This window comes from Equus caballus, chromosome 6 (assembly GCF_041296265.1).
Source record: "Equus caballus isolate H_3958 breed thoroughbred chromosome 6, TB-T2T, whole genome shotgun sequence".
NCBI lineage: Eukaryota > Metazoa > Chordata > Mammalia > Perissodactyla > Equidae > Equus > Equus caballus.
The window spans coordinates 22,585,760-22,604,856 of record NC_091689.1 but is presented as its reverse complement, the minus strand read 5'-3'; the positions used below and the strand labels follow the sequence as shown (position 1 = coordinate 22,604,856).

Genomic DNA, 19,097 nt, shown 5'->3' with positions numbered 1-19,097 from the left:
GATAAAGGGGTGAGTTCAGGGCTTGACAAGAGAGAGCTGGATTCCAGAAAAATCCGCAGCTCACTTTCTGCCCTCCAGCTGCCCCTAATTCAGAGCCTGGAAAACGTAAATTTCACAGTGATTTTCCCATGGTCCACGCTGCCTGGTCAGCTTTTTAAATCTTCAAATCTTACCCTAAGCCCCCAGTCACCCCATATTTGGAAAAACCCTCTGGCTTCTGCATACCCACCCTGAAATCTTTCTGGCTCAGTTTTGGCCTTGTCAATTTCCTTTTTAAATTTCTTTTCTCTCTCTCTGTCTCCATCTCTGTCTCTTTCTCGATGTCTCTCTGCTCCATCTCTCTGTGTACATGTGACTCTCCTTCTCCCATCTTCCTGCATTACTGTTTTCCCTTGATCTCTCTGCCCCTCTCTGAGTTTTTTTCACCTCCGTGTCCCTGGGCCTCGCCCTCTCTCTCTCTCATCCGTGCGTCTAGCTGGATCCCACTTTGTATATCTCGGTACATTCCCATCTGGTACCTACTTCTACGAGACGATTTCATTCTATTTCAGCCTTAATGGACACTGCCCTCCACGGGTACCACCCACTCATCTAACCTCTCCCCCCAACCCCCCTCAGGCCTCTGGACCCTGGAGTACAAGCGGGAGCTCACCACGCCCCTGTGCATCTCGGCAGCCCGCGGCCACACGGCCTGCGTGAGCCACCTGCTCGCCCGCGGCGCCGACCCAGACGCCAGCCCCGGCGGCCGCGGCGCCCTGCACGAGGCCTGCCTGGGAGGCCACACGGCCTGCGCCCAGCTGCTGCTGCAGCACCGCGCCGACCCCGACCTGCTCAGCGCCGAGGGCCTGGCGCCTCTGCATCTCTGCCGCACGGCCGCCTCGCTCGGGTAAGGCACAGCCCCGGCCTCGGCCACCGACCGGGGAGCGCGCCACCTCCGCGCCGGCCCCCGCCTCCAGACTCCTCCCCCCTTCCCCGACCCGCGGCCCCCGCCCCATCCCCGACCCCTGGACCCCGCCTTGGCCTCCTCCTGGGACCCCGACATCCCCCGCGCCCTGATCCCTCCCAGACCCAGACCCGGCCTCTGTCACCACTCCAGGACCTGGCCACCCCCGACCTCACCTCCAGGCTCTGCTGTCAGACCTCGTGGTTCCCACCCCGCCAGTACCCTGACACCTCCCACCACCTGACCCCACCCAGACCCGGGACCCCACCTCGGCCAACATCACGGCCCTCGCCGTCCATCAGAGCCCCGCGGCGGCCGCAGCGCCCGCTCCACCCGAGTTCCCGGCCCTGCCCTCGGCCGCAGGCCCCGGACCCCGACCCGCCCTTGGTCCCTACCCGACTCCACCACCAGACCCAGACCTTGGACCCTGGAGCCCTGATCCTGGTCCCCGCCCATCCCACCCGCAACCAACCCAGACCCTGAACCCCTCACCCGGTGCGCGGACCCCGCCTCGGGACCCAGACCCAGAACCCCTAGACCCCAGCCGCAGACCCCGTCACGCCCCGGGCGGGTCCTGGATCGGCCCCGGCCCCCGGACGGGTGTAATTAGCGCTTGATTGCGAGCGGAGGGGGGAGGCGCCACACCGCGGTAATGAGCCGGGTGATCACCGGCCCGCAGAAGAATGCTAAAAGGCCACTGGCGGGGTTGGAGACTGAAAAATTAGGGTTTTTAATGATAATTTTATGCAGAATAATTGTCACAGTGTGACATAAATGGTTAGCTCCTCGGGCGGGGCTTCGGAGTCCCACCAGGAAGCCGAGCTGTGCCGGCCTTCGCGGGGGCGCCCAGCCCACCGCCCTCGCAGGAGCTGGGGTCCTGGAAGTCCTGCAGCTCTACGTCCAGCCCTGCGCTGTCCTTGAAGAGTGTTTGTCCCCACGGGGTGCAGTAGGTCCCGGGAGAGACGGCAAGGGCCACTGTGTCATTGCACAGGATTTATGTTTGCGTTTCTCAGCTTGCATTGTGTCGTCTTGACATTTCTTGAGTCAAAATGCTCTAGTCCTTGCCCTTGGGTTATAATTTCTTGGCCTTCTATCTCTGAGGTGAGGATCAAATGAAAATAAAACCACCATGTTAAGTGTGGGCAGACGGGGCCTACTGGGCTCTTAGTGACCAAGGCAGGACATCACCTACCAATATCGCCTGAGTTCAGAGGGGGGACTCAGAAAGTCACATGGACCACCAAGCATCTTGAGAGTGACTGAAGGAAACAATGTCCTAACAATACATTTTTTAAAGCAGCTTCACCGAGGCGTAATTGACATATAGGAAGCTGCAGGTGTTTCAAGTGTGCAATTTGATACTTCTGGAGATAGGTACCCGCTCCTGAAACCATCCCACTGTTCTCTCTCCCGCTCCCCTTCTCCATTATCCCACTGATCTGCTTTTTGTCACTATAGTTTAGTCCAAATTTGCTAGAATTCTCTATTTTGTCTGGCTTCTTTCACGCAAGGTAATTACTTTGCGATTCACCATGTGGTTGTGTGTTTCCTTCATTCACGCCTTTTCCATGCTGAGCGGTATTCCGCGGTAGGGGGAAGCACAATGTGTTCATTCTTTCAAATGGAGAAAGACAGCGGATTGTTGCCAGTTTGGTGCTCTTACAAATAAAGCTGCTATGAACATTTGTGTACCGGCCTTTGTTTGTGGGTCTACACTTTCATTTCTCCTGGATAGATACCTGGAACTGGAGTGGCTGGCTCATATGATATGATGAAAAGATAACCTTTTAAGAAATTGCCAAACTGGTTCCCGAAGTGGTTGGAGCATTTCCCATACCCACCAGCAGCATCTGAGTGTTCTAACTGCTTCACATGCTCACTAATACTTGGTACGGTCACTCTCTAATTGTAGGCATTCTATAGCTGTGTAGAAATATCCCACTGTAGTTTCGGTTTGCATTTCCCTAGCAAGTGATGTGGAGCATCTTTACACATTCTTATGTGCCATCCACGTATTTTCTTTAGTGAAATGCCTGTTCAAGTCTTGTGCCCATTTTAAAAACTGGAGTTGTTTACTTTCTTCTTAAATAATTGGGATTTCTTATATATTGTGGATACAAGCCCCTTGTCAGAAATGATTTAGAAATATTATCTCCTAGTCTCTGGGTTATATTTTCTTCTCTTAAAAGTGTCTTTTGAAGAACCGAAGTTCCTAATTTTGATGGAGTCCAGCTGATTAACTTTTTTCTTAGGGGACTGTGTTGGGTTATTGTACCTTAAAAAAGTCATTGCATGACCCCGGGGTCACAAAGATTTCCTCCTATGTTTTCCTCTAGAAATTTAATAATTTTGTATTTTACATTTCAGTCTACAACTGAATTAATTTCTGCATATGGTGTGACATATCAACTGAAGCTTTTTTTTCCCCTTTGCACGTGGATTTCCAATTGTTCCAGCACTATTTGTCAAAAAGCCTTTCCTTTCTCCACTAAATTGCCTTTGTGGCTTTGTCGAAAATCAACTGACTATATATGTATGGGCTTATTTCTGGACCCTCTTGTCAAGTACACACAAGACAAGGCAAGGTCTGCCTGATTCAGCTGATAAAGACCCAAGGAGCCACTCTTAGATTCAGACCATTCATCACTCACACAAACAGGGAAAAGGAGAATAGCTAAAAGTGCCAATTCCTCCTGGTCCTCGTCCCACACACCACAGAGGACAACACCCAAACAAAGGGGGCCAGATGATGGCAGTGTGAGTTGTAAGATGCTGTGTCGCTGAGAAGCCAAATCTAGACTTCAGCTGAGCGGTTTTATAGCCTGCAGCTCTCTTCTAAGAGGGGCAAGGCAGGAAGTCCCAAACCTCATCGGAACCCAGGAGGTAATGAGAAACTGTCTCATGACAGAGAAGTGAGTGGACAATGGCCTTATAGCAGGTCCTTACAAGCCTTCCATCCAGGTGTATCACAGGGTGTTCTGACAAGACTTTGATCAGCAGTAGTTCAAGGGTATTTGTGTGACCTATGGGGATATATAAAATGTCGCCAGGACTCCATGGCAAAGCCATTCCTCTGTATCTCTATTCTGTTTCATTGATCTGTCTAATTTGACACCAATATCACATTGTATTGAATACCGTAGCTCTTAGGAAATCTTGAAGTCAGGTAGTATAACTTCTCGAGCATCGTTCTTCTTTTTCAAAGTTGTTTCTAATCTAGCCTCTGCATTTCCACATAAATTTTAAAATCAGTGTGTCATTTTCTACAAAAAAGCCTGCTGGGTTTTGCCTGAGGTTGCTGTGAATATGTAGATCAATTTGGGGAGAACTGATATGATAAAAATATCCAGGAATCTTCCACCCCGTGAACCTAGTAAAGCTCTCCATTTATTTAGGTCTTAGTTCCTCTCAGCTGTGTCTTACAGTTTTCACTATACAGGGCTTGCACATATTTTGTCAGATTTATCCCTAAGTTTTTATTTTTTGATGCTTTTATAAGTGGTATTTTTTATTTAAATTTCTAATTGTGTGTAGCTACTATATAAAATTGATAATAATTTATTTTTGTATACTGATGTTGTATCTTGCAACCTTGCTAAGCTCACTAATTGTTCTAGCAGCCTATTGTAAATTCCATAGAACTTCTATGTAGACAATCGTGTCATCTGAGAATAAACACAGTTTTGCTTCTTTTTTAATACGGATGTCCTGTATTACTTTTTCTTACTTTATTGCACTAGATGGAACATCCAGTGTAATGTTTAATAGAAGTAATGAGAACAGACAACTTTCCTTATTCCTGATCTTAGAGAAAAGCATTCAATCTTTGACCATTAAGTATGATATTAGATGTAGGTTTATTTGTAGATGACCTTTTTCAGATTGAGAGCTCCGTTCTATTCCTACTTCACTGAGGGTTTTTATGACAAATGAATATTAAGTTTTCTCAAATGCTTTTTCTACATATATTGAGATAATCATATGGTATGTTTTTAAGACTGTTATTATAATTATTTACATTGATTGATTTTCAAGTGTTAAACCAACCTTGCATTCTTGAAATTAAACCACACTTGGTCATGAGTATTACTGTTTTTTATAAATTGTTGGGTTTGATTTGCTGAAAATTTTTAAATATCCACATCTATGTTCTTGAAAGGTATTGATCTGTAGTTTTTTTCTTGTAATGTCTTTGTCTGGTTTTGTTATTAAAGTAATTTGCTGGCTTCAAAAATGAGTTGGGAAGTGTCCCGTCCTCGTCTATTTTCTGGAAGAGGTTGTGTAAAATTGTTATTATTTCTTCCTTAAATGTTTGGTAGAATTCATCAATGAAGCTGTCTCAGCCTGGAGTTTTCTTTGTCAGAAAGTTTTTAAGTATGAATTTCTTTAATAGCTATGCTCCTACTCAGGATATTTCTTTTGAGCGAGCTTTGATAGTTTTTATCATTCACAAGATTTATCTCTTTCATCTAGGTTGTTGAATTTATTAGCATAATGTTGTTCCTTATTATCCTTTCAATAGCTGTAGAATCTGTCGTAATATCACCACTCTCGTTCATAATATTGGGATTTATGTCTTATTTTTTTTCCCTGATCAGTCTTGCTTTCAGTTTCATTGATTTTCATTTTTTGTTTTCTGTTTCATTGATTTTTGTTGTGATCCTCATTGTCCTCCTTTCTTTGTTTACATTGGGTTTCATTTGCTCTTCTTTTTCTGTTTCTTAAGATGAAAGCTAATGGCATTGATTTGATGATTTTTTTATTTCCTAATATAGTCTTTTAGTGCTATACATGTCCCCTTACATACTCCTTTAGCTACATCCCACAACTTTTAATATATTATATTCTCACTTTCAATCAGTTTAAAATACTTTCTCATTTCTTTTTTGATTTTTGAGTCTTATTTTATGATCCAAAATGTATTCTATCTTGGTAAATGTTCCATGTGCACCAGAAGAGAATGTGTATGCTGCCATCGTTGGAAGTGTTCCATAAGTGTCAATTAGGTCAATTGGGTCAAGTGTCGATTATAATTGGGTCTTGTTTTTTATCCAATGTGATAGTCCCTGCCTTTTAATTGGGTGTTTAGATCATTTACATTTAATGTTATTTGTATATGGTTAGGTTCAAATGAAACATCTTGCTATTTTTTTCTATTTGTCTCATCCATTCTTTGTTCTCTTTTCTTCTTTTTCTGCCTTCTCCTTTATTAATTGTGTATTTTTCATGATTCCACATTTTGGCTTATTATATATAACTTTTTGTTGTTTTATTTCCGTAGTTGCTTTAGAGTTTATAATATACATCTTTGCTTTATCAGTCTGGCCTCAAGTAACAGTATACTACTTCACATATAATATAAAAATTATATGATGGTATACTTCCACTCTCTCCTCCTGGCATTTGTGCTGTTGGTATCACACATGTTACTTCCGCATATAAGTCCCATAATACATTGATATTATTTTTGTTCAAACAGTCAATTATCTTTTAAATGTATTGACATAAGAAGAAAAAAAGTTTTTATGTTTATCCATGTAGGTCCCATTTCCAGTTCCCTTCATTCCTTCGTAAAGATAAAGATTCCAGCTGGCATCACCTTCTTTCTGCTCGAAGGCCTTTCTGTAACATTTCGTACAGTGAAGGTGTGCTGGTGGTGAATTCTTTCAGTGTTTGCGTGTTGGAAAAAGTCTTTATTTCCTCTGAGTGTTTGAAAGGTATTTTTACTGGGTAGAGAATTCTGGGTTGACACGGTTTTTTTTTCTTTGCTTTAGACACATGGCTCCACTATCTTCTAACTTGCATTTTTTATGAGAAATCTTCTATCCTCTTTATCTCTGTCCTTTTGTACATAATGTCCTTTTTGCTGGCTTTAAGATTTTCTTCTTATCACTGGTGTTAAGCAATTTGATAACAATGTGCTTTGATGTAGTTTTCTTCATTTTTCTTGTCTTTGAGATTCGTTGAGTTTCTTGTATCTGTGGGCTTCTACTTGTCATCAAATTTGGAAAGTTGCTGGAAATTATTTCTTCATATTTTTTTCTGTACAATCCTCTCCTCTCCTTCAGGGACTCCAATTGCATGTATGTTACACCACTTGAAGTTGTTCCCACAGTTCATTGATGTGCTGTTAGATTTTTAAATTTTTTTTCCTCTATTATTATCTTTTGTTCTGAAATATCTAATCTGCTATTAATCTCATCCAGTGTATTTTTCTTCTCAGACATGATAGTTTTCAACTTTAGAAGTCCAATCTTAGGTCTTTTTTATCTTCCATTGTCATTACTTATCATGTTCAGTCTTTCCTGTAGCTTCTCAAGCATATGGAATACAGTTATAATAACTATTTTAATATCCTGGTTTACTAATTCTATCATCTGAGTCAGTTTTAACTGATTGAGTTTTTTTCTTTTCATTTATTTCATTGGCTGCTGGACATTTTTGTGTATTCCTATCAATATTCTTTTTTTTTTTTTTTTTAAGGATTGGCACCTGGGCTAACAACTGTTGCCAATCTTTTTTTGTTTTTCCTGCTTTATCTCCCCAAACCCCCCCATACACAGTTGTATATCTTAGTTGTAGGTCCTTCTAGTTGTGGGATGTGGGACGCTGCATCAACGTGGCCTGACGTGCAGTGCTATGCCTGCGCCCAGGATCCGAACCCTGGACCACTGCAGCAGAGCGCGCGAACTTAACCACTCGGCCACAGAGCTGGCCCCCCATCAATATTCTTGATCTCTGCTCTGGGATGTAAAGTTATCTGGGAATAGTTTGATCCTTTCAGGTCTTGCTTTTAAGCTTTGTTAGGCAAAAACAGAGCAGGATTTAGTCTAAGGTTAATTTTCCCCACTACTGAGACAACACCCTTCTTAGTTACTCTAATCCATGCCCCATTATTTATGAAGTTTTACACCCTGGTTGTTGAGAACACGCACTCTTCCTGAACCCATGCACACTATGGGCACAAGTCCCTCTAATCCTTTCAGATGGCTATTTCCCCAGTCCTAGCAGTTTCCTCACACACATACACCCATCAGTACTGAACTGAATACTCAAGGGGACCCTCTGCAGAGTTCTTTCTCTCTGAAGATCCCCGCTCCAGTACTCTGCCCCACAGACTCTAGCCACCTTGGCTTCCCTTCTCCCATCTCCATCTCCTCAACTCTAAGAGCCCACAGGGCTCTGCCTGGGTCCCCTTCACTGTGCCCCAATCTGGGAGCCCAGAGGCCCCATGAGAGGTCAAGAAATTCAGTGTTTGCCAATCACGTTGTTCAAACCTTGTGACCCATTTCATCAACTGCAGGCATCCTCCACTTTCTACGGGAAGGTTCTTTCCAATCATTCAACATGAGATTAATTTCTACCTCATTTTAACTTCCAATTTCTGTTCTTGACTCATCTGGTAGAGGATTTGCTGGTGTACAAAGTTGCCATCTGATGACAAAATTATAGAAATTCTGTCTGTTTTTGCAAAGCACAGCTCCAAGATCAACCAATAATGATTCCATTCCTGCAAGTTATTGAACTGTACAAGGTGCTGGGCTGTGCTGCATTAGACATGGTCTCTGCTCTCAAGATGCTTGCAGTTGTAGAAGAGAGGAAGGTAATGATACGTGCTAGGACTGGGACAGAAATGTGTAGAATATACTATGTGCGTGGAAAAATTGGGGGTGTGGGTAGATGGATTTCTACTGGAAAACTTCTAGGACAAAAAGATATATCAGCTTTATTAAGGATATAACCAACCAAATCAATTGCAGAAGTCTTTCTATATACCCGGGGGGGGGGGGGGTGGAGCAGGAAAAATTGTTAATCAGTTGTACATTGATTGCACTCAATTTTGATCATATTTCTATACCATACAATTTTATATGCTACAGTATTGTTTTACCACATTTCAGGCCTAGGGTGACCCCAATGCCAACATTTACTAGCTATGCAACCTTTGGCAAGTTATTTAATTTCTTTGTGTCTCAGCATTCACATCTGTCAAATGGGGTAATACCTGAGTCTATTACATAAGACAGTTATGAGAATTAAATGAGTTAACATGGGGAAAATGTTTAGAAGAGCACCTGGCATATAGTAAGAATTACATAGGTGCTGACTGCAATGGCTGGGTCCTCTGGTATAATCAATTTGTTTATTTTATGGAAATTGAAACAGTGTTTCACTATTTTAAATCAATATGGGGATTTGTTGTTGTTTCTTTCCTTTATTTCCATATCTGTTGGTCACCTATGTCTTATTTGCTGTGATATCCTTAGTCAAGAATATAACTTTCAATTATAACTCCCATTTCTGTGGAAAATATGACCCTTTTGATGATATTTCTTGTCTAGGAACACACCATGCCTCCCACCCCTGAAAAAAGCATGTCTATATTTACTTTTCTCTTGTTCAAAATTAAGTTCTCTAAATGCAACATGGTATCCTGGATTGGATCCTGGACCAGAACATGGACATTAGTAGGAAAATTGGTGAAATCCAAAGAAAGTTTGCAGTTCAGTTAATAGTATTTTACCCACATTCATTTCTTAATTTTGACAAATGTACGATAATAACATAAGATGTGAACTTTAGAGAAAACTGGGTAGAGGGTATTTGGGGACTCTCCATGCTATCTTTGTAACTCTTCTGTAAATCTAAAATAATTTTAAAATAGAAAGAGTTTTAAAAACCAAGTTTGCTTCACACCTTGGGCTCCCACTCCCCACTTACAATATAAGAAAATATTGCTTTTTACTAAGAAATGAGAATGCAACACTTACTCAGAGCACAAAATATTTTGAGTCCTGACAATAGCCCTTAAGAGAAGCCAACAAGTTTATATTTGCATTTCATAAGGAACTGAGGTATGTGTAGCCCATTCGAGCTATTCAGCTTATGTGCTGTGCAATAGAAACTAATTTCCTGGCTTCTGTTGATAATTCAGAAATCATACAGATCCAGGACATTGTTTAATAAGGGCTTTTAAAATGTCTTTGTATTAAAGTGGGGCCTTTAAAAATCTCTTTTCCTTTGTCTTCTTCTTCCTCCTCCCCTTTCTTCTTTTTCTTCTCATTTTCTCTTCTGTCTCTATGTGTCGCTCTGTGTGAATCTTTCTTCCTGGCTATTTCATTTGACAGCCCGGACTCATTTAAATCCTGGTGTTTGGGGAAAAGTTTAAGATAAGTGATGAATACCACCAGAAGTTCAGGCAGAACTATGCAACAGCTGACTTCGGATCCCTTCGATATCGATGATTATAATGGAAAATGCTGGCAGATTCCATTGAACACCTCTATAATAACACAGCCCACTACCTTGAAGGATAAAAAATGAATAGATGTCAGAAAGGGCTTGAGGTTTCGACCATGCTTTTCAGCTCTAAAGAGTCCCCCTAAAGTTAGACTCCGAGGAGGTCTGGCTTCGGGTAGTATAAACATTATCACTTTGACAAGAAAGAGCTAGTTTCTCCAGAATCTTTTTATACATAGTAGATTTTAGGTCATCCTTAATTTTTTTACCTTATAGTAGAGAGGGGGTCGTTGACCTACATACAGAGCCGTTTCATTTTCTGACTCTTGATGACAATGGTCTCCACACCTAGGGACCCGGATCTGCTCCGTCCCCTTTTAGTCAGCAATTCACCATGGGTACAGGACTTTAAAACCTTTGAGTCTCTGAGCACCTGGGATTAAAAAAAAAAAAAAATTATCTGTGCTTCCTTCCAACCGGCGAGCTTCAGAATTCAGAATTCAACACACAAAAAGACACATCAGAGCTTTAATCTAGGAGCCTTTTGAAGAGATTTTCCCAAAAAGAAAAGTTCCAGTAAAGTTACTCTCTTCACGTCCGTTCGTAGCCTGCATGCCAGCCTCGCCCTGTTTATTATCAGACTCCTCTCCTTGACCTTTTTTTTAAATTCTGAGATAATTAAAAAGAGAGAACAATTAGTAGAATCCTGATTCTTTTTCTCATCTAAAGCTGTCTTGATTTAAACAAAAGTGAAAAGGACTTGCTTCCTGCATGAAGATATTAGTCAAAAGCGTGCAAGTTTTCTTTTTTCATCCCAGTTGTGTCAATTCGACTAAATAAAAAATAATTCATAAGCCAGAGTGGGACCTATGAAAGCAGCTACTTATCTTAGGTGGAAAAAGTCATTGAAGAAAATCACCGGGCAATTCTTTTCTAGTTCAGACCCAGCAGGTTGAAATCTGGGCAGAAAGAAATGAAATAGGACTCTTCTTAAGGCAAGAAAGGCACTCTCTGATGAGGATTCGAGCAGGGATAAATATTCAGAGTCCTCACACCAACCCCAAAAGTCTCCACCTGATGAGGGGACAGGCTCCCGGACATTGATACACAATCTGGGAAACAACCTACTCTTTCCACATCCCAGATAAGTGATGGATTCATTGTTCAAGTCGACGGGGGAGAATGTGGCCTGGTTCAACAGGAGTTCAAGGCATCACAAGCACTGTTGAAGAACAAGGGGTTGGAGAGGGGTGCCCCCACTGGATGAGTTGATATTTGTAGAAGAATGTCTTGCATTCCTGAGCACTTGCAAGTATCTTACTTGCTACCATCCTCCCAGCAGGCTTGCCAGGCATTGTTATCCCCAGTCCCCAAATTAGAAAACCGAGGCTCACCGATGGCCAATGTTTTGCCATTAAGGTGGCTCACCTGATGGAAATTGTCAGAGCCAGGCTCAAAAGCCAAGTGTAGTAAGAGAGATTGATGCTGAAAGATTGCCTCTCCCTTCTTAACCTAATTTTTTTTTAACTCTCAATAGTCAGGAAGTAGCTCTATTCATCTCTAACCACCACTTTCAAACATGTTCTATTACAGGTTTATCCCCCTTCCCCACCTGGTGATGGCATCTCTGGTCACTTGGCAAGTCCCGTTTGAATACCTAAGACTCACTTTGAGGAAATAAAAGAGGTAATTCAAGCCAAATTAAACCTTTACCCTCTGGCAAAAGCCTTGATCAGACACTTCACGAAAGATGTACAAATGGTAAGCAAATGAAAGGGTGCTCAACATCATTAGTCACCAGGGAAATGCAAATTAAAACCCCAAGAAAACATTCACCGTTTCACACCCCTTAGAACGGCTCACATGAAAAAAGCTAACACCACCAAATGTTGGCAAGAATGTGGAGCAACTGGAGCTCTCATACATTGTTTTGGGGCCTGTATAATGCTATAATCACTTTGGAAAACTATTCAGCAGTTTCTTTTAAAGTTAGATATACACCTACCAGCAATTCCACTCGGAATTGAGAACATATGTCCACAAGAAGGCATGTAAAAAAATGTTCATAGCAGCTTTATTTGCAATAGCCAAAAAAGTGAAAACACTCATGTCCATCAATATCAACAGGAGAATGAATTTTAAAATTGTGGTATATCCATACAATGAAATATGACTCAGAAATAAAAAAAAAAACAATGAGTTACTTGTGCTTGCAACAATATGGATGAACGTCAAAGACATTATGTTAAACAAAAGAAGCCAGACACAAAAACGTAGAAAGTTCTAGAAAAGACAAAACTAAACCGTGGTGAGAGAAATCAGAATGGCGGTTGACTGGGGGATGGTGACTGGTAGCAAACGCAAGGGAGCTTCTTGGAGAGATGGAAATTTTCTACATCTTGACTGGGATGTTGGTTATACAGGTGTATTCTTTTGTCGAAATGTATTCAACTGTACCCTTTAAGACCTGTGTGTTTCTCTGTGTAAATTTTACCTCAATTTAAAAATAAATACATAAAACTTTTCTCTCATCCAAGTTAAAGCTCCCCCACCTTACCCCGAGCCCTGCCCAAGGATGTACAGTCTTCTCTTTCACTTTTCTTCCTTCTTCCTCCTCTGACTCTGATGCTTCTGGGTCTTCCTCTCCTCCAGAGTATTGGGACCAGGGCAAGAGAGAAGGGAGAGGGAGGAACACTAGTGAAGCTTCCAGAAGGTCAGATCTACTTCACGGGCAAGTGGGGCAAACAGTGGAGCTGACTTCTCAAAGCTCGCTCCCTAAATCGTTTCTCAGTTCACCAAAAGGTAGGGCTCCTTTTGCAATCTGGGGAGGGGAGAATTTGCCCAAAAATATCATCACCAGTCACAACCATCCAACACTTCCGAAGAAAATAAAATGGCAGCCATTGCTCCAGGGAAACCATAAGGATAGAAATGGCCAGCCAGTTTCTCTCTCAACCTTCCCTCTACCCTTAAGGATTTGTCCATTCACCTCAGCCATTTCCATCGTAAATGTTTATGCTTGATAGTCACACAGCTTAGCATTCTGGCAGAAAGGGAGAGAGAAGAAAATACAGAACAGAAAGGGGTGGGTGGCAGGTCTCCAAAGGAGAGGCTCAGCAGAAGGTCCAGGGAAATAAAGTGGAACTGCTCCCCCATCAAAGTCTTGGGGCGGCGATGTCCCCGTCCTTCATTCAAAGCCAGCTGGGGAATCAATCCACAGAAGAGAACCTCCTGCAATGGCCTCAGTGAGAAAACACGGCTGTATTTTCCTCCCAAGTCTCTCCCCGTGTCCCCTGCCCCCCCCAAAGGCTGGCACTTGCCTGGCATCCAGACCCAGCCTTGGGGCTCCAGCCACCCCGCCCTGGGGAGAGATCTCCAGCCCGTCTGCCTCCGTGTCAACTCTGCAGAGGAAAAGTAGCTGTAATGATGATTCAACAAGACTGGTTCATCACACCCATTACTCTCACTGAGCACACTGTCTAGCATGAAACCCCTTCTGTCTGTCAGAAGGGATTCAGGCAGCGGTCATGTGAGCAGAACAGTCAAGGGCAGCCAGGATTGGCCAAGGACTCCAGCGACTTCCGGCGATAGAAGCTGCTGCTCAGGAGACAGATGCTTAACATAGCTAACAAAGTGCTCATAAGCGCTGTCTGTTTCCCCATGAAAAAAATTTAAGTGATTTTGTTGAATCTTGAGTTTTGCCTTATTGGTAATAGTTCTTTGTTGTCGTTGTTACATTGCTCTTTGAGTACCATCTTCTGCTGGTTGTTGAGTCATCCTATTATCCAGTGGTAGCTGGGGCTCACATCCCAAGCAGGATGTGCTGGCTGTGGTGTCACCGTCATCTCCAAGGTCTCCACCATTGAGATCACTGCTCAAACCTCAAAAACTGGATTCTTGCTGAAAACTAGGGAGAATAAAATCTACTGTGCAAAGTTGCCAGAGAACTGGCTGAGAAGCAGGCTACTGTTGCCGGCCCCACAGCATAAAGTCCACGGGGCAGGGGACCTTCCCCACCTCGTCCTTCCTTCACTGTCCTGTCAGCAGGTCTGTGCAGAAACTCTTGTGGATGCTCAGAGAAGAAGCACTTCTCCCTGCCTTGAAAGGCTATTGTTCTCTCGGATGGAGGATGTTATCTACTTATTGAATGAATGAATGAATGAAAAACTTAGAGATAACTTACGGAAAGGGCCTAGTACCACGCCTGGCTCATAGAAAGTGTGTAACAAATAATCCCAGTGAAAGGAAACAGCAGGCTGGGTGGCGTGATGGAGAACTCTGATGCCAAACACAGCAGTCCTGGCTGGATGGCCTTATGCAAGTCACTGGTCTTCTTTTAAGCCTCAATTCTTCCATCTATAAATTCTACCTGCCATGGAGATTTGTTGCAAGAACTAAAGATAACATGTTTTTAAATATAAATAAAAAGACCAAGGACTTTTGGGAATGCACTGACCTCCCAGCTCAGAACCAGCGGCTGTAAAATTCCACCTTTGAGGGCTTTGTGTAAATAAGGAAGACGGATGAAGGAGAGCCTTGAGCAGGCCCTGTCTCCCGGGGGCAGGAAGGCCCAGCAGGCGGTGTGAAAGGATACGGGAACTGGTGAACGGTGGGAAAGCCCAGGCTGAGGCATTCCTGCCGATCTTCTGCGCCTAGGGGGTGACTGGGAAAAGCCAGTGCTTAGGGAAGATGCTGGAGGGTGGATGGGAGCGAGGTGCAGAACGCGGGCTCAGAGTCCTACTTCCTCCTTTAGAAATAAGTTCCAATGACATTAATTCAACAGCCCTTGATGGGCTCATCGCTGTTAACTCCTGCCTTTCGGCTGGAGCTACTTTTTCTGTGTACTGTCAACCTCGGGCCCTGTAACATGCTGTCACCACAGTCATTATCAAAGACGGGAATGAGGGATCAGGGGGTTAGTGTCTGCCCAAGCTACTTCATCCAAAAGGCTGTTCAGACAACACAATGTCTCCTTAATCCCTGTAAGATAGAGACAAATCGTTCTGACATCCTCAGATGGCAGTCTACCCTTGGTCCCTGACAGTGACCGCTCTACACTGCCCCCAGGCCTTCCTGACTTTGGCCTGTCTATCAGGAGAGCAGGAAACCTGCTCGCAAAATCTCCCCTTGGAGGAAGGGCTCAGCCAAAGCTGGGTTATCCACACAGTCCTGCAAAGGTTTGGTGGTGCTCTCCCCGCCAGGCCATCTTTTGTTTGACTGGGGACAGTGACACTTCCAAGGTCAGATCTTGGAGGTCCCCAAGACTGATATCCCTTCTCTGCTTATCACTGAATACCTCCCACCCACCCCAGCCCTCTCCTCTAGACTCACCTTCTCATAGGCACTGCCATACATACTTTCCAAAATTGCTGTTCATGCCTGGACAGATCAATGGAAAATTCCAGAGCATTCTGGAAACCTGGAAAGCTAAGCTGATATTCTTAGAATCCATGAGCTCTTGCTGCGGCTAGTGGGGGATGGTTTTGTTATTAATAACCTCTGTTGTTGCTCCTCTTTCAAACTGTAACTCTGATTCATTATGGAAATTTGCAAAATACAGGCAGCCAAAAAGGAAATGAAGGCACCCATCACCCCAACATCTGGAGGTAAACACACATTGGCCTATATATTTCTAGGCTTTCTTTCTATGCATATCCATACGTGCCTTTTTAAAAAATGGGAATGTTCCGTGCTGTTTTGTAACCTGAGCTTTTCACAGAACCATTACAAAAAGCTTTCCATGTCATTACACAGGCTCCCACACCTTCATTTTTAATGACTGCCCAGTGTGGACCAGCAGAGCTGCGCCCCAGTCCATTTGTTGTGTTGTTTTTTCTCATGCCTGTGGTCTGCAACTTACATCATTACCTGCTCTAAGAAAGTGCCAAGGTTTAGCCAATTAGAAGCTCCTCATTAAAAAGGAAAGGGCCTCTGCAGCCCTCCAGGGGGTGGGCCAGTGTCCTCATTCTTCTGAAAAGTATCCTTGTCGTAAATAGCAAGCTGGCCATCAGCCAGTTAGGTTGTGGACGTGGAAAAGAGGCCCGATTTTATTTCCCGGTGGACTTCTTTGGAGAGGCTGGGCTGCTTTCAGAAAAACTAAATAGAAGAAAATCTTTGGTAATTGTTTGCAAGCATGCACAGGCTCAGTGGCAAAATGAGACGGAACCCTTGATTCTAACCTCCTGCTGCACTGTTCGAAATTCCTCCCAGAGAGGCGTGGAGGAAGTGAATCTGAAGCACTCTGATTGTAAAATTTGCATCCTCTCGTAGCTGGTTATTGTCCCAAAGGATATTTCACATCAAATTGTACTTGTTTGCAAAGATCCTTCACCCAAGACAGACCACTTCTCAAGATCCTGCTGATGTGGAGGCTGGAGAAACAGAGAGAGAGAACGAAAAGCACTGAGAATCCCTGGGTAGAAATGGAAACAGATTTCAAAGCAGCTGCTTCCAGCCTGGAAACCCTCAATGGGGGATTCCGTTCAGAGCCCCAGTTATGGAAATAACAGGAAAAACAGCATCGACATGAAGGAAAGCTGAAAGATGTTCATTAACAAAATGAGTTTGTTCAACGTGCTTTTAGGGAATACCCATCGTGGGCTAGTCTTGCAATAGGCACCGAGAAGCAGAGAGATATAAAACCCCTATCTCTACATTCAAGGAGCCAGCAGTCTAAGAGAGGAGTCAAGCATGCCAACGAACACTGGAAACATAGTATGATAAATGCTGTGCCAGGCACAGATGCATGAGGTATACACACACAAAGCTGTGACCCTCTGCTGGTGGCACTGGGAAGGCATTGAGAGGAAGAGGAAGGAAAGATAGGAGTGTATCCACCATCATACAAGTCAGGGCATCCCAGGAAGGAACGGCAGGCACAAAGCCACGGGGGCGTGAGATGGCAGGGTGCATTCTGAGAACCACACCTGGTCAGGGAGGATTAAACACAGGACAGAGCATCCAGAACTGAAACTGCTGAGCGCCCCAGGAGCTGGACCACGCAGCATCCTGTGTCCTGGGAAAGGAGCGGACGGGAGGAGCCGTTGGCTTTACAGCAGACACAGAACCTCTGATTCACAGCAGAAAGGCTCTTTCTGGGTAGCATGGAGCTTGTCAGATTGGCGAAGGGGTCGAATTAGGAGACTGTCAGGCAAGAAATGATTTGGGCCTCAACAAAGGACAGTGACAGTGGGGACGGAAGGAAGAAGCAGTTCAAGTGATTATTAAAGAGATGGAGTCAACAGGGCTGAGTGACCACTTGAGATGGGGCGGGGTGGGGGGAGAGGAGGACATGGAAAGGGCAAAGAGCAAGTAATTTTCAGAGCAAGACCCCCAAGGAAGCAGAAGAGGACCACATCTGGGGCCAGATGCTCAAGAGGGATTCCCCTCCTGAGACACATGGAGGAAGGAGAGAACAGCTGTCGCAGAAAGAGATTTCTAATAGGTGTTGGAGCAGATTCACTGGCAGAAGGCAGAAAGGCTGGCAGTTCCTGGAGAGCCCGCGCTCTTCGAATGAAGTAAGAGTAGACTGCTGAGAGGGAGGAGGAGAGTAGAAATAAGGGAGGGAGCTTGAGGACAGCGATCGACATTTGAAGAAGCTACTAAAGGGCAAGGAATGAGGAGCCGGCCCGCAACAGTGGAAAGTGTGAACTGAGGTCCCTGAGGCCCAGCTGAGATGGGAGACCGATCTCCATGAATGGTTTCCTCCGGCCAGCTCAGTGCCAAGTGGGGAAGAGAGGGTGGATGATGAATGGGTTCCAGATCGAAGATCTGGCCATCTGATGAAGGGGATGGCCATGCCCCCTCAACTCAAGGGAACTGAGGGTGCTGAGAAGAGAGTGACCGGAGTGCTGCCCAGGGAAGGAAGTGAAGCCAGGAAGCCTGAGAGAGGTTAAGGGCCAAAGTCTGAATAGATCAGAGATGAGTAGGGTACCAACAGGCAAGGGTGAGCTGCAGGGACCAGAGGCTGTGGTCCGAAGTTGGCATTTTGGAACGTCAGACTCCAAAGGTGGAGCATGGATGGCAGCGTCCAGGAGGTGACCTGGGAGTGAGTGGCTGAAGTGAGGCTGGTGTTTGGGCAGTGCCCACAAAGGACAAGGGCCGGCAGAATGAAGCAGGGTCTGTGTGACTGTCTGCTCGCTTTCAGGCTGGGGCAGCCTGAGTTTCCCACCAGTATCCAAGACCCAAGGTCCAGCGTGGGCCTGCCTGCTCGGCAGCCTGCCATCTGTGCTTAGGTCAAGGTGTCTGGAGTTCTCCCAGGTGCGGACGTGGCTCTGAGGAAGCTGCTCTCCTGGGAGACGCTTTGGTGCCTGGCGGAGAGGACAGTCTCGGGCCTCCAGTTGGTGGACCTGGAGGCTGAGAAGGCCACAATGGAGACCACAGTGTCCCGGGGGAGGGAGCCTGGGACCCCTAGGAGACCAGTGGCGAATCTGGATACAGCTAAAATCCACAGCCTGCTCAAGGAGAGTTGTTTTCCACGCACGCTTCCAGCCCTGTCTCAGGGCCCCCCAGTGCCCATCTGTGTCAGTGCCTTGCCAGATGGCTAGATTCCCTCCACCGGACCAAGACAAGCCTTGCCTCACACCATCAGCAGAGCTGAGCTGTATACAGGAGAGGTACACGCCGACTGAGAAAGAGCCCTCAGGGGGCCCTCAACCCCCACCTGTGACAAAAAGCCCAGGTCGCTAGTGCTTGGAGCGCTGGCATCTGAACCACATTACCTTCCAAAGTAGCTCCAAGCAGTTACAAATTACTCGTAAGTTTTAATTCTGCTCGTGGATTCTTAGGACATGTTCCTAGCTATTTCCACCATTTAGTAACTGGTGGGCCTTGAATCCTCAGTGTTCACCATAATCTCATTTTTTTTATTGAGGTCGCATTGGTTTATAACATCATATAGATTTCAGGTGTACAT

The 19,097-nt window shown here is 44.7% G+C and overlaps 1 protein-coding gene across 2 annotated transcripts in view; it reads left to right on the top strand.

Moving 5' to 3' along the window:
- The window catches only part of ASB18 (ankyrin repeat and SOCS box containing 18), a 64,805-nt gene that overhangs the window by 22,846 nt on the left and 22,862 nt on the right, over positions 1-19,097 (top strand). For both annotated transcript variants that reach the window (XM_070269544.1, XM_023642642.2), the window contains one exon: positions 619-886. In XM_070269544.1, the coding sequence (XP_070125645.1) occupies positions 619-886 (268 nt within the window). The remainder of the gene's footprint in view (positions 1-618; positions 887-19,097) is intronic.